The sequence below is a fragment of the Convolutriloba macropyga genome, chromosome 5 (assembly GCF_964194025.1).
Source record: "Convolutriloba macropyga chromosome 5, txConMacr16.3, whole genome shotgun sequence".
Lineage (NCBI taxonomy): Eukaryota > Metazoa > Xenacoelomorpha > Acoela > Convolutidae > Convolutriloba > Convolutriloba macropyga.
The window spans coordinates 71,955,123-71,968,439 of NC_134472.1; the positions used below are offsets into that span (position 1 = coordinate 71,955,123).

At 33.8% G+C, this 13,317-nt stretch overlaps 1 protein-coding gene across 3 annotated transcripts in view; it reads left to right on the plus strand.

Annotated features, from left to right (window-relative positions):
• The window catches only part of LOC142339615 (endothelin-converting enzyme homolog), a 106,110-nt gene that overhangs the window by 23,849 nt on the left and 68,944 nt on the right, over nucleotides 1-13,317 (plus strand). Inside the window, exons 1-2 of one of the 3 annotated variants that reach the window (XM_075389777.1) lie at nucleotides 11,051-11,243; nucleotides 11,511-11,588. The exons of 1 other annotated variant lie outside the window; for it this stretch is intronic. In XM_075389777.1, coding sequence (XP_075245892.1) covers nucleotides 11,130-11,243; nucleotides 11,511-11,588 — 192 coding nt within the window. In that variant the 5' untranslated portion in view covers nucleotides 11,051-11,129. Of the gene's footprint in view, nucleotides 1-11,050; nucleotides 11,244-11,510; nucleotides 11,589-13,317 lie in introns of those variants that run through there. One more of the 3 variants, XM_075389778.1, reaches the window with a different exon arrangement.

The window sequence follows — 13,317 nt, forward strand, 5'->3', positions numbered from 1 at the left end:
TAGAGATTTAGACTGCTTTTTTTAAAAAAATTATGATATTTTAAGGAACTTTAATATACTTCACAGACAAAAAATAAATGGCAAGAATTGACAGTGAGCTTATAATTGTTTGTGTAGTCAAAAAATGTTCCATATTGCTTCGAAATAATTGTAGAAAGACTTCAAAAGACTTCAGAAAGCTTCGAAAAACCATAAAAACTGTAAACATCTACGTGCTGCCATAGACAATCACATTTGTTATCTCAATTAAAAAGTTATGAAAAATATGGACGATTGTATCAAACCATCGATGGTATCAAACCATTGGTATCCTACCATAGTATCGCTTCTGCTCTTCAACTCAATTTACCATATTTGAGTATAGTTTCTGCTATACGTCTTTTTCAAATCAGTTCACATATAGTTTATTCTTTGAAGAAACAGATAAAGTGAATTTTGAATGTGTACGTTTTTGTTTTTTATCAAAATCTCATTTGATAAAAGAAACCGTAAAATTTTGATCCCCATTTTAAGAGTGATCGAATTAAAGGCTAATGCACTTCTTCCAAAACAAATAAATTAATTCAAAAAAATTGTCCCCACCAGCTTACGTTATATTATCCACGGCCGCTTAATTGATGAACATGCGTATCACAGAATAATAAACTGAGGGAGTGTTCCATCTTTTACAAACTTTTTTAATCTTTCATTTATCATGTGTCATTAAATTGCAATCTATTACTATTGCAAATGCTGGATAGAACTGTAAATTTACAGGTATTTGAATTTGGGTTAAAGAAACATCTGACAAAAGTAAACTATCAGAATATTTTACAACGTAAAATGTTTTTTTTTCGAAGCCAGTTTTATTCAAGATAACCTAGTTGTTTTTTCATACGAATCAACTCATATTCATCAGAAGTATACTATAAGTTAATTCAGAACAACTGGCTGGCTTAAAGCACAAAATACAAAGCGGAATTGGCCAGTTTTTTGTTAACGTTCTTTCTCATGAAGACAAAATCCAGACAGAATTTGGCCAGTTTTCTGTTAATAGTTTTTAAAAATGTCTCACCTGTCATCAAGTAGTGGTTTGGAATAGCAAGGCCTTAGAGTGCGAACAATGTGAGAACTGGTATCAAGTAAATCATCGAAATAAAAGTGAGGAGCAAAACGGAAAACTGGGGATGTTGTTTGGAAAAGCTTTGAACGTGAAAACTCACCAACTGATAACCAATCTAGAAAATGAAACCTATTTGAATGAAACGAAGATGACATCGTTTGCACAGTAAAAGACAACCCCAATAGTTTGCTTCAACAAAGAAACAACTTGCATAAAAATTTGGAGTGTAAAATGGAAAAAAATGGATAAAAAATTTGAATTAGCCTTCCTGTATAATGACACTGGAACAATTCTAAATTTCTGTAGCTTGACGTGGATTTGGCAGTCTACGTTCATGAACAAAGAAAAATCTCTTGTAAATGGTATCACAGCCAAAATACACTTGAACAATTGTATAATTCCGTGACTGAGCTCCCCTCCAGCATAAAGTAAATATTGTAGAGCGTACTATTCATAAGCTTTTTTGATCTACAAGCAATTTGCATTACTTTGACGAAGCCCATGAAATGATTGAAAAGATATGGCAAAAAAATCACCTTCTTGAAAGGTAGTCGTCAGGCATTGTTAATCAGACAATTGAAAATTTTTTAGCTGAATCTAAAAAGACCGCAAAGACAATAGCGAAGTGCAAGTCAAACAATAAGCTAAAGCAGAAAGAAATTTTTCTTGCAGTTTAGAGTCCAATTGAGCATTAGATTTAAGCAAAAGCTGCAAAAGATAACGTATTTTACAGCGATCTACACCACACGGAAACTTAAAATCTGTAGACCATCAGAGGGAAGGCAGAGCATCGTATAGCACAAAAGAAGCCATTACAGAACACAACCGATGCGTACTTCAACCAAGAGTTGTCATTGCAATACTAGTTAACAGTTGTCATGTTGCTAAATTCGAAATTTACATTTTAGCCGTTCAATTGATGAAATAATCCCAATATATTAATCAAAGGGGAGAAAGACAGTAGAAACTTGAAAAAGTCTGAAGTCAACGATCTTGAATAAAAAACTAAAAATTAATTGAAAAACGAAATTTCAGAAATTTTTGTTTTAACGATAAACAATATTCCGCGACCCTCCTAATTTACTGTTTGTTCATTATAAATAGAATAACTTTAGGTGGTATTTTAACTGATGATGCTAGATATAGCGAATAGGTTTTTACATTAAATTTTATATTTGACTTAGCTTTTTAACAACGAATTAAGTTAATTTCCACGTGCAGTCAGTTGATCGTGACCATTAGTTTGATAGCATCAAAAATTTTTTTTTCTTAATTTGATTGAGCGTGTTCAATTGAAGCCAAACTCAACATAAGGGCCGGTTGATATAAATATCAAAACAAAACACCAATATCAAGTTGAGTAAAATTTGCTTCAAAGACAGGAATTTTGCTGTATATGATTGCGTTTTGCGAGCCTAGTTTTGTTAATGAAATAATTCGCTCTAGATTTTGTAGACCTCAAAGGTTTTGTCCAGTCTTCCTAGTCTCAAGTTTAGGCCTGAGAGTTCTACATTTTCTGACAAAGCTCCGGGACTTTTTTCGTGAACTTTTAAATAAATCTTTTATCTTGAACCTATATGTTGCAGTAATTTTTTCTCAATTTAGTACTCCAGACGAGGTCTTGCCAAAATTTAACCAGAGCTCAGGTACCAGTCTTTTCCAATTTTATACGACGAATATGCAAAATTCAAATATCTTTTTTCATATGTTGCATTCTTCAAGGTGATGTTTTCATTCAATTTAATAATTAATTGAACAGCCAACGTTTGCATTTCACCTGTCTTTTATTGCAGTTGCTCATTATGTGACCTTTTTGCAACAGATTTTCTCACTAAAACAGGCCAATTTAGGTCAAATAAAAATCCGATCAAAAATATTTTTTTTTTTTGGTTGTGAGATACTATAAAATAATCGACAGAAAAAAGTCTTTGCAGCTCTGCATTTTTTTCAGATAATATTCCTCGGGTTGGGTCTACATGAGCTGAGAACGTCCTCTGATCAGACTAACGTGAATTCGGAGCTGTCCTATGAACAAACTTAATTGCGCTAGTAACTTCCTCTAACAGGATTAAATTGCGTATGAAACTTCATTGGGCAGCCCCAGTGTCGCTCAAAAACGTCTCTGATCGGAACCTTATAGCTGGGAAACGTCTGTAATAAGATCCAATTGCGCTTGAAAACGTTGCTGATGACACTACCTGGCAAGCAAACTCGTCTGTGGCCAGAACATCCACCCAGGATGAGTTGCGCGACCCAAACCAGTCCTGATCAGACCGACTTGGGTCGCGCACGGCTGGTCGAATTTATGAAAAGACTTATAAAGTCGACATGGGGGGTAGTTTCCCTACCTTAAATACACGTTCGACTCCCTTAGTAACGTCGACCTAAAGTCTTTTCATAAGTCGGTCAACGGTATTTTCATATCCAATATTGGTCGACTCTAGGGTCTTTTCATACCCGGATAACGGTCGACCCATAATCTGTTCATAGATGATACCGTCGACCTACAGTCTTTTCATAAGTCGACCAATGGTCTTTTCATATCCAGTACGGTCGACCTAAAGTCTACTTCATAGGTCTTTTTTACCAAATATTTGGTGCATTTTTAGGGGTTCATGGGTTCTTTAAATCCCAGTGCTGAGCACTCCGTATGTACAAAGATAAAATCAAATGCACTAGAAACATCTCAATGATGTAAAAGAGAAGGATAATATCTTGGCTGGAACAAAGATTTTTTAAAAAAGAAATTTTGTCACTGGCCAAAAGTTTTTGCCATCTGAAGCAAAACCATTAACATTTGCAACTACATTATATGCAAAAACGCATCAGTTAAAACCCAAGGCCGACCAGTGCCATATCGGTCGACTTAAAGTAATTCATGACCATATCGGTCAACCTAAAGTCGACCATGACCATATCGGTCGACCTAAAGCCGACGAACTCTATTAAGGTCGACCTAAAATCTGTTCATACCCAACATTGGTCGACAACGGTCTTTTTATACCCGATATAGGTCGACCACGGTCTTTTCATAATTCGACATCTCTACTGGGGCGGGTAAAGCGCGAACACTCCACAGAGGGTAGCATCCTTGTCTACGGTGTGGGTAGTTTGATCAGGACCCCATCAAAAGTCTGGATAATCTTATCAGAGCGTGGTCTAAGGTCTGGATAATTTTGTGGTATGGTCTGGATAGTCTCAACAGAGCGCTATCCAGAGTCTGTACAGTCTGGTCAGAAACTTTTCGAGAATCAGGAGAGTCTGATCAGAACCAAGAGTTTTAGCAAAAAATACAGCCAGTCACCCGAAAAAAGAAGATATAATTAAAAAATTGTATGTTTGTTAATAAACAAATTTGACTGTTCATGATATGAATTATATATAGAATGATAGAGAGAAGGGCAAATTTTCTCGATGTTTATTAAGGCAGGATCACGACTGACACCTCTGGAAGCCTTTTTTGCTTTAATAGTATCCCAAAGCCTAAATAAGTATCCGAAAGTTTTAAATAGTATCCCGAAAGCCTAAAATAAAAATATACGCTGAAAAACGGCTTCAATCGGATTTTTTGTGACCTCAATTGCTCTTTTCAGGAAATGAATCTTTGGTAGTATTAGTAGTAGTAGTAGTAGTAGCAAAATGAACTTCAAGGCAAAACGTCATAGGTGGTTTTCCCCCTTTTGCAGTCCAGGTTTTAGGTTTGTCGTAGTTTTTCAATGATGTTGCAGTTTCCATATCCATATAAGAGTCTATTAAGGTGAAAACAAAGCGACTGTAAAGTGAGTTATTATAAGGCTCCAATAGCTGAGTGGTAAACAATTTAATTTATTTCGGTTCAATTGGGAGAAGAAGAAAAAACGCTCTAATATGGTTAAATGTAAACTAGTTACAAGCAGTTGCGTATTTAGTCAAATGGCGTAAAAACAAGGTTCACAATTGTGAATATAATTTTTAATCACCTTTTGAGTAGATATGCAAATACTTGATTATATAGGTCCGGATGAACCACTTTTTATTCAGAACTTAATCCGTAGCTCTGCGTTAAAATCTCAAATGCTGAATTAATTTTTATCTAAAAAAATTTATGTATCGAACCATTCGCTCTCCAGATTTTTCGTTTTTGCAGCCAATTAAAATTCCTTTTCAAAAAGTACAACCAGTAACCCAGTTTGGCGTAGGTATATCTGTACATTTTGGTTTAACTCTTTCAATTGGATTACCTCTGATATTGTGAGCAAAGTTTTGGTTACGCCTAAATCTCACAAAATCGTTGTTAATATCCAAGTCAATTATAAAACTAAATTTATTCTATTTTAAACACAAACGTTTTCGTTATATCCAGCATCATCAGGTAAAACGCAACTGAAAGTTATTCTATCAACAATTAAAATAATTTAAACTCAAATAATAAAGAAAACAGTAAACTCTGAGCTTCTCGGAATATCCTTCATGGGTACAAACAAAAATTTAAAATATTTCGTTTTCCGATTCGTTTTTAATTTTTTATTCAAGATGACTTTCGATGAATTTCGATTTTTGAAGTGCTTAACATTGTTTACCGGTGAAAACAAAAATTTCAAAAATTTTGTTTTCCAACTCGTTTTTCTTGTATGAAAAAAGAATTGCTCTTCGATAGAAAACAATTCAAAAAGAATGGATCAAAAATTTTAAAAAATGTCGCATTGTCGTGATAGACATTTCTGAAAAATGATGACATATTCAAAACCCTACACGGAAAAAAACTACCAGTATTCCTTAAAAACATTTATTTTACGGGACAAAAAACCTAATTATATACAAATTTAATGCAACCCAATTTTTGGCAGATGTTAAAAAGTTAGTTAGTATTATGGGAGAACAGGGTATTACTGGTGAAGAACTTTGTGAGGGTGAGGCATTCATCAGATAGTACTCCGAAAGTTTAAGAGAGACATCAGTCCATAAAAGAGAATCAAGTGTGGCAAACGATCTTAAACACAATAAACTTCGCTGTACCTTTCGATTAGGGTAATAGAGTTTGTGTCATGAAGAAAACAAAATATCAATATAAAATTTTAAAAAATACTCAACTGCCCCAATGTTTGAGGATAGAGTCAACAAATGACAAAATAAACCTCAAAATAGAAATAGATATTCCCAGAATTTCACTTGAAATGAGAAAACAAGATCTCATTACTGAAGAAACTATCAGAAACTACAAACGACCGGCGCACCAGCAGCGCGACTGTATGGGTCGGTAAAATTGCACAAAAAAATTGCCCTGTTTCACCTATTCCTGTAAACATCGAGCCTTATAGCTAGAAAAAATTGAAAATCTGGAGTTTGAAGTAAATGATCAAATTGTGTCACTCGATGTCAAAATCCTGTACACCAATATCTCCGTCTCAGAAGCCATCGAAACTGCTGTACGATGTCTTCGCTCCAGTGAAATTTCTCCGAATCTTCACTCAAGATTGACATTTAAGCTCCAACTCAAATTAGAAGTCACAAAAGTTTAATTTAAAATTGTGGCAACTGTTACTGTCAAAAAGATGGTTTGGCAAAGAAGGCTTCCCTGGTAGTTATTTTGGCCAATACTTCAATGAAAGTTTTTGAATAAAAATGAGGATGAGATTAGCTTTGGAGAAACAACAACCTGTAAACAAATATGTCCCATCTGTCATAAAAATTGATTTTGAAAAGCGAGGCTGCCGAGTGCAAAAATGTTAGAACGGGTATCACATGAAATATCAGTATGGAGTAACAAGAACAAATGGTGGATATCGTTTGAGAAAAAATTGAATGTGAACACTCAACAACTGATAACCAAACTAGAACACGAAAACTATTTGAAAGATATCTAGATGACATATTATATCAGGTGAAAGACGACCCCAATAAGTAACTTCGACTAGGAAACATTTTTGAACAAAATTTTGATTTAACAATTTGAATTACCTTAGAAAAATTGATAGAAAACATGAACAAAATCTATTTCAAACATATATAGACGACATAATAAAACATGTAAAAGACGACCCCCAATAATTAACTTCAACTAGAAAAAATTTTGCTACAAATTTTTGATTTAACAATTTGAATTACCTTAGAAAAATTGATAGAAAACATGAACAAAATCTATTTCAAACATATATAGACGACATAATAAAACATGTAAAAGACGACCCCCAATAATTAACTTCAACTAGAAGAAATTTTGCTACAAATTTTTGATTTAACAATTTGAATTAACAATAGGAAAATGGATAAAAACATGAACTAGCCCTCCTGGATATGGCAGTCATCGTTGATGATCAAAGAAGGTCTCTTGTAAATGTTACGAGAAGCCAAAATACACTGGAACAATTTTAAACTTCTGTCGCTGCACTTCCTCTATCATAAAAGAAATATTTGAGAGGGTGTTTATCATAGGCGTTCTTGATCTACAAACAACTGGCATTACTTTGACGAAGCCCCCGAAATCACTGAAAAGATATGGCGAAAAACCCATAATCAGAAAATTTAGTCGTCAGTCATTGTTAATTTGACAATTGGACATTTTAGCTGACTTTATAAAGACCGCGGCGATGTGCAAGTCGAAAAATAGGATAAAGTACAAAACAATTTCTTAAAGTAGAGAATCCAAATAAGCATTAGAATTAAACGAAATCTGCAAAAGACGACGCATTTTTCAATGAGTTACACATCACGGAAACTAAAAACGGGTTAACCATCATTAAAGTGTGGTTCCGATCAGATTCCAAAATTGCAAGTGATATACGAAATAAAATTTAGTTGACAAAAATCCACCTATGTCGGGCAAACTTGCAGACATATAACTACGCGGATGACTGAGCATCAAAAAAGGACCCAATGGTAGGTCAGATTGTAAGCGAATGTTGTGGCACACTACTTGCTTTTGTTTGGAGTATAATAGATCAGTGCAAAATGCCACAAAAACAAATTACTCTCGAAGCAATGCATACAGCGCAAAGGATTCCACTGCTGAACATGCGCCGTGGATCCCGTAACGAGGAGTTGACATTGAAATACAAGTCAAAAGTTGTCATGCTGCTCTATTCAAAAATTACATATTAGCAATTCAAAAGATTCAAAAATTCCAAAATTTTACCTAAACGGGAGAAAGTCACTAAGAACTTCAAAAAACCTAAGTTCAACTATCTTGAAAACAGAATGAAAAACGAATTGGAAAAGGAATTTTCAGAAGTATTCGCCTTTACCGATAAACAGTATTCGGAACCTCATAAACTTAATTTCAACGATATTGAATAGAAAATAAAGAACGAATTGGAATACAATATTTGCCAAATTTTCTTTTCTATTGATAAACAATCTTTCGATAACCTCTTTTTTTACTGTTTTATTTCATATTTGAGTTTAAGAGATACAATAACTTTAAGTTACATTTTACGTGATGATACTAGATATAGCGAAAACGTTGTATTTCAAACAGAATATGTTTAGCATTAAAGCTGATATGTTGTGTAAAAACAAAAATTTGAACTTGAGGCATCAGCAAAGTTTTTCTCAAAAAAATGAGAGGTAACCCGATTTAAAGAATTAATCCAAAATGTACAGATATACCTACACCAGACAGAGTTGCTGGCATTACTTTTTGAAAATGAATTTAATTTTTGTTAATAAAAAATGAGTAGAGATGCTGGAAAAACAAGAAATATAGAGACTGAGTAATTCGAAATATAAAAGTTTTGAGAAAAATATTTAGTTTACATTTGAGATTTAAACGCAGAGTTACCGATAAAGTTCCGAATAAGGAGTGGCTCTCCTGACATTGTTTTACCAGCAGTTGCATATATAGTGAAAAGGCGATAAAAAATATTCACAGTTGTGAAATTGTTTGTTTTTACGCCGTTTGACTAAATGTGCAACTGCTTGTATATATTTTACATTTGTAGACCGTTTTTTCTACCTCAATTTAAAACGCATTAAGTTAAATGTTTCACCGCTCAGCTATCGGAACTTTTGGTTTACACCAATAAACATCGTTAAGAACTCCCAAAAAAATTAACAATATTAAATGATAGATTGAAAACGTATTGAAAAACGGAATTTCAAAAATTTTGTTTTTAGCGATGAAAAATATTCCGAGAACCTGTTTTTTCCTGTTTTATTCATTGGTTGACTTTATGTCATTTTAATGTTAGATAGAATAAATTTAGTTGCAGTTTACCTGATGACGCTAAATATAAAGAAAACGTTTCTTTTAAACAGAATAATTTATGTAGAAGGAACAAATTTGTCAAAATAACTTTAATTCTGATTATTTAGAACCAACGTTTTCGAACTTTACGATCATTGTCAGTTTAAAACCGTTTCAAAATTTAAAAGAGATAAAACGAAAATATATATAAATTTGTCTGAGACCACATTTAACCAACTCTAGGAACTATCCTACGAAACCTAATGGAAAACTTTTCGTTCTGACAATATTTAGCCTATTCACAGCAATTATATACAGCTGTTAACATTTTCTTTAAAAACAATCCGATTAAGAAATTTTTTATATTGTCTATGTTTCTTTATTTCTGGGGTAATTTCGAATTTGCCCTAACCCTAAGTATTCCTCTTGCGTCATGCACAAAAAACTTGTCATTTGAACTATTATTTCAGCGTAAGCTCCTCCCCTTTTTTTCATCGCGTGGGTTTAGTCCCGGCTTCATTTTTTTGATGTATATAGCTTTAATGGTAATGAGTTTCTCTACTGTGCGGCCAGGCATCCAGATTTTTCCATTCAATGTTATTCGTGGAGCCACTTCATTCAACAATATTTTGACCCACCTGTGAATTCTTTTGATGTTCTAATATCCTAGTGGTAGCATGCTGGCTTGTCTGCCCAACCTAGATTGGTCAGCAACCATTACATTTTATCTCATATACCACGTGGGATTTCAAGTCTCTATCGAAAGATGATTTTAGGATGGGAGGTATGATCTTAATTTTGCGTTATGAAAACCACTCGCAAGTCACAGTTTCTTCAATTTGCCGGCTAAGTTTTGAGTAAGGGTATTGTAGAAAATTTGTTGGATTATCACGAGGTCTAGTCTTGCTTTTCTGATGCTCTTTGTTGTTGTTTTTAATTGATCTTTACTGCCAATTATCTTTTCTAAGGTCTGGTTCTCTCTTTTTAAGAGCAATTATCTGGATACTGATTTTTGGTCCAGCATGTCTTGTTCTTTTCAAGCGCCTAATCGAAGGCCAACCAATTAGATGTTGCGTTAAATACCCGACCAACCGTACCTCGAATCAAATTTTTGTTAGGCTGAACGCGGTCAACAGCTGCAAAAAATCAGTATTGTTCCTGTGTCCGTTGGTTTTTGATACCAATAACTTAAATTTGAATAATTTCAATTATATAATTAACTTAGCTTTTTAACAACTTCACACTAACCATTAGGTCAGATGTCCAAGTAGAAGCGCTAATTTTTAGAATTACCTAAAATTTGAGCTTTTTAGACTCTGCAATTTGATAAAAACTAAATATCAAATTACCGTATTTCCAAAACATTGGTTCGTCGAATTGAAGGATTGTTCGCCTGGCATCATGTGAAAGTTTACCAACGAACGGTTTGAGGCAAATTTGCCTTCAGCTGTTTGAAAATTTTTGGGACGCAACCCAAATACTAATATCTTAAGATTTGAATCCACAACAAGAACAAGCTTTGTAGCTGTCATCACTCAGAAATGTTAAGCTATTCGGTCGCTTGTCTCACCTTTCATCATTGGAAATAATGTGTCTTTGAAGTGGTTCGTTAATCTTTTTTCTTTAATGTCTTGCGTGCCTCGTGGGTGAATAGTTTATTGACATAAATAAATGTCTGAAATATTGCAGAATGCAAGATTTTTTGCACTTTTTGACGTAGATAAAGAAATTATTTTACTGACCTCATTAATGAGACAGTTCCCCCACAGTCAATTAGGACAGAATTAATGTTCTAATAATATTTCAGATTGAAATGTAAGAGAAATAAAAAAGAAATTAAGACCATTATTTTACTTCTTTTCTGCAATGGGGAAGACAAGCGTGTCGACCCGAGCATTGGTTGAGCACGAAGTTAACAACAGTGCTACGTACACTCCAACTCCTAATGACAATCAAGATGCTGATATTTTCTTTCGACAGGTTGGTTTAAGCATCAGTGTTTTTAGGTGCAGCAAAGATTAGCCAAGTTTAACCGCACAAACATCTATCGTTTATTTTCCGTGCATTTTGCTTTAACGAAACTTGAAAGGTCATTCAACCCATCTATATTGACACTTTTTCTGAAGTATATTTATTGCTTTTAACTTAGCTGCTTTTTGAAGAATTTAAACAGGTAAATATTTGAATTACTATCAGTTAACAGACGCTTCTGAGTTAACAGATAATGTCATTAGTTATGTTTTCAAGGAAAAAGGCGAATTGACCAGAATGCGTTTTGGCAAATCGCAGAAGGTTTGCGAGCATAAATATAAATACGATAAATTGGTAAGGGCTACATATTCTTAAGTAACATTTCAAAGTTTCCTGTAACCTGTTTGTCAATCGGTTTTCATTGTTCTGTTCAGTGACCTTACTTAGTCACTCCGTATCTCTAACCCTCAAATTATCTGAACTTAAATTGGGCTTCGGTGCTGCTCTAACACTAGTTGAAGTTCGTGTATGTGAAGGATTGATCATTAATAGAAAGCACACTTATGCTTCCTGCCCCCACATTATGGCTGCAATGGTAATCAAAATACTCATTAGCCGACAAATTTAACACATTTCACTGTAACTTTTGTCAATTTCTCCGAATACTTTGTTCAACCAAAAAGCGAAACCTTTGCGTAAGTTAAACGAGCAGCAGGAAAATGTTCATTTGTGCACTAAGTACTTTGTGCTAAGTTGTTTTTTTTACTCAGTTAAAATTTTGTCAAGCTAAATTTCGACGTTTCTTTGTCTCCGGTAATCTATTGAATTGTGGTCACAGAAGAATCGAGGTGATATCGTAAATTTTCATCTCTGATCTTTTTTACTAACGAGAATTCATTTACGAAGGGAGGTTAAATTGATAAAGCTTGAAATATGATGCAATTTTTTTGTTAGAGCGAGAATTTTTAGACAAAAACATACCAGTGGTTATCTGTTTGTCTGGGTTGAGTACACTTAATTTGCTGTCCTTGGTCTTTCTGTTCAAACAAGTTCTGTCGTCCCCCTAATTTTTGGCATCAAAATAGATTCTGTTTTCATAAGTAAAATTTGTAAAAACATTTGTATCAACTTTAATATCAAATTAATTAATTAAGATTTGTGGTGTAAATTTTGGGTTCATTGTTCTAGTAATTGTCAAACTTCAAATTATCTCTCAATTTTTTCTCGTTTATATTATCCTAAACAGAGTAATCTTGAAGTTCAGTAATCTTGATTCCGCTGAACTGAAGTTTTCATGTAAAATAGGTTAACACTGCGTTCTATTAAATTTAAAATAGGTTTTTAAGGTGAACAGACCAAACAGTCCCAGACAATACAGTCCCAAATAGTAAAATATTCTCAAACAAAAGAGTCCGAGACAAAATAGTCAGAACTACAGAACTAATTATAGAGTCAAACATATGCACATCAATTAACAAAGCGACCCTTTAAAGTCATCTGATTTTGCTTCTTTGAACAAATATTAAGCTGATTACAACATAATTTTTGCCGAATAAGGTACTTTGAAACATGTTTTGGTTCAGTCCTAATTCCTATCAATTAAAAACAATTAAATCAGAAGCTTAACTCATAGACTGTTTAATTGTTTAAAGTTTTATTTACAATTGTTTCAATATTTTATTTGGGACTATTTTGCCCGGGACTGTTTTGTCTGTTTTCTTGGGACTATTTTGTCAGACTGTTTTTTCTGCAAATTTTTTGCAATTTCGGACTGTTTGTCCGGACACGGTTTTTAAGCGTTTTCTTTATCGCTTCCTCACGAGCGGTTCATAGTGACAAAAAGAACAACCATGTTCGCGAAAAGAACAATCTCAAATTTGGGGAATAATTTAAATCGATATCTGAGATCAGACTTATGCTTTTACGCTGCAGATTGAAACGCTTAATGCTGCTCTGCGGCGATTATGCAGAAACAAAATTGTTATTTTCAGTCAGCTTAATAGTATTCTGGCTAAATACTTGACGAATTTCTCAAAGGCAGCTGAAATCAATTCAAGGGGCCCATTTTACATTTATCCGGCTA